This window comes from Phytophthora parasitica (assembly GCF_000247585.1).
Source record: "Phytophthora parasitica INRA-310 unplaced genomic scaffold supercont2.14, whole genome shotgun sequence".
Classification (NCBI taxonomy): Eukaryota; Oomycota; class Peronosporomycetes; order Peronosporales; family Peronosporaceae; genus Phytophthora; species Phytophthora nicotianae.
The window spans coordinates 976236-979001 of NW_008649000.1; the positions used below are offsets into that span (position 1 = coordinate 976236).

General features: G+C 45.4%; 1 protein-coding gene across 1 annotated transcript; it reads left to right on the forward strand.

The window, feature by feature from the left end:
• Positions 1 to 716: 716 nt before the first annotated feature.
• Positions 717 to 941, forward strand: PPTG_08660 (hypothetical protein; the record flags this gene model as incomplete). The annotated part of the gene is made up of 1 exon (XM_008902786.1): positions 717 to 941. The coding sequence occupies one exon, from the start codon at positions 717 to 719 to the stop codon at positions 939 to 941; it is 225 nt and encodes a 74-aa protein (XP_008901034.1).
• Between the last annotated feature and the right edge of the window lie 1825 nt (positions 942 to 2766).

Consider the following 2766-nt stretch of genomic DNA (forward strand, 5'->3'; position numbering starts at 1 on the left):
TGCAATCAAATGCCGTGTTCCTCAATTAAGCTATTGCGATGGTTACTCGTTTCATGACTGATCTAGTGCTCGTGAATTCCATCGGAGTGTCATGTCGATGTGATCATTTTACAGAGATACTTTAGCAGCTAACATCATACACACACCGCTAGTTAGTGTTGCGCTTCACCGGCGTAGGTACCAGCCAGTCTAAGAGGCCAAAGCTCATGATACCCTGCTGTCATAGTCATTAATATGTTGCCCTATCTTACATACTTCAAAATACTAACATAACTTAATTCAATCATGTCATTCTGCACGAGCAACCTGCAACTATTCATGCAAGCGAGTTCATTGAATCGTACTTTGCAGCATCATACATTTCGCGACAGTTCTTTGTTTGCAAACAGGCATAAGCCCCTCTGGAAATTGAGAGAACCGCTTCAAGGATGAGATGCTGTAAACGTCGTTTCTATTTAAAACATGGCAATGCCGGATTCCATGAAAACGAATTCATTCTGCATTTCGATTGCCGGTGGCCAATCCACTAACATCCTGCCGTCAACACGATGCGTGTGGTATTCGCGGCTACAATTACTTTACTAGCTGCCAGCGCTGAAGTGATATCCGCTGAAGACTCTCGTGTGGGAAACGACAAGCTCAAGGTGACCCCCAACGAAGAAAACAATGCCATGGTTGCGTCATTGCCCTTCAAGTAAGGGAACTTCACCGGTCGCATGAAGATCATTGTTGAGGGAGCCGACAGTACCGACACGGAATCATCTTTATGCGTCACAGTCTTAAGCGCGGTCGACTCGACTTCGAATTCCACTGAGAACTCCAACACGTACGACTTCACGCAGTTGGACGTTTCAGAGTCAAACGAAGAGGAGCGACGCAAGAGTGGTGGCGAAAGTGGCGGGCGTACAAGTGGTGGAGCCCGCTATAATAGCGCCTCGTGAAGAGCAGGTGGTGGTGGCTATTACGGCTGGAATTATGGATTGAATTTGAGTTTGAATTGGGGTAGGTTGATGTCATCGATTTGGTTGCTGCTTGCAGGGGTCACAGGGCAAGCTCCACTTACAGCGAGTCGTCCACGTCGGAAATACGCCTTATTTCTCAGACGATAACTGTCCATCAGAGACGGGTATGGAAGCATAGGAAAATTCTCGAAGAACCAAAATGATGCCCTTTATGGTGTTTAATCGAACTACGTTTCAGTTTTAGTGTTCATCGCCAGATCAAGCGAACGTGTGCTGCACCATCACTTGAAAATGTACTAAATAGAAAGACAAGTATTTATGTTGCGCTTTCCAAATAGTGATACTCTCCAGACAGCGATAGAATGTGTATATGATTCTCGGCATACACTCTCAGACCAAATATTCCTCTACAGTATTCTCTGGTTAGCGGTTAATACTATGAAAAACTCGATCATCACTAATCAAAAGTTGTTAAGTATGTAAATGAACCATACGCAGAAGGACGGCCAATGAAGTCCAGCATTGGCTTTTGCTGTTCGCAGCATTGTTTGATTGATAGACGGGTTCTTGGCGTTATAGCTATATACTTGCAGGTTGAGGGCCTATAAATGGGGGCTTGGGGAAGACAGGTTGATGGTATTTGTGGCGTTGGTGTTGAATGTATAGAAGTGAGAGCGAAGCTGGTTGACACTGCCAAAACCAGGCAGCTTGACAGGCCTCCTTCCGTTTTCAAGCTTAGCAAACCATGAGTCTATGGATACACTGAGGTCGTGCACACAGCCACTAATTCATGATCGCATCGCAGCATTAGAATTGCACTATTCAGACCCTGCCCGCACACGAACCAGACTATAATAGCAATCGAGTTGTACCTTGGAACTGGTACACTCTGACTCCAGTTTGTGATAATTTACTGCTTGCGGTGTCATGACCTTCCGCAAATAATTCGCGAACGTTGTCACTCGCAATGTCCACGTCACGCACAGCGTCTTGTACTCCCATACATGCGAGACGCATCACCACCAAATGAAAGTGTAGCACATCGTGTAGCTCCTGCTTCGTTAAAGTAAGTTTCATCGGATGGTGGTTATCACAGCCGAGAGGACTGTCGGTGCTAGCTTCGCTACGTGATCCGCTTAGCTGTACCGAAAAATTAGTGAAATGATTGCTCCAAACGGGTCAGGACTTGAGGATGGATGTCATGAAGACTTCAACAAAGCAAATTGCCGACGCGTGTAAGTCTTTTATCACCCCGAAGCAACCCAGGTAGGCGTGAATTCACCGATTGGACCTTCATCCAAGCGAAATCTCGTCATTCTTAGCCCAGGATTTCAGTCCGTTTGCAGTTCACGCTGGTGAAAATATTGGCATTACTTGAACTCGTCGAACTAGGTTCACTTTCCTCCCGGCCCGCTTTCCAAGGCCAGTCACAGAGTTCAAAGACTACAGTAATTTTGGATTTCCGTATCTGCAGCATGTCTTTCCGCATTTGTACCAATAGTAAGTGTGTTTACATTCTTTTAGAAATGGACGTTAATTGTTAAGACAACCTAAAGAGGATCTCTGGAAGACTACATAGGTCGGTGATGACGCCGGGATGTTAGATGTTGTGTGGAAGAACAAAGTTTTAAAAACCCGGTGTTGGCATTTAAATATTTAGAAACCGATATTCTAAAGTGTGATCGAGGAAAAACTACTCAAATGGAGTACCCTTCTAATTGAGCGCGCTTGGCTGACGTACCTGTCCAAATATGTGACGGGGTCACACAGCACCTTGTGCAGAGGAAGTTTATTTCCTCTAGAG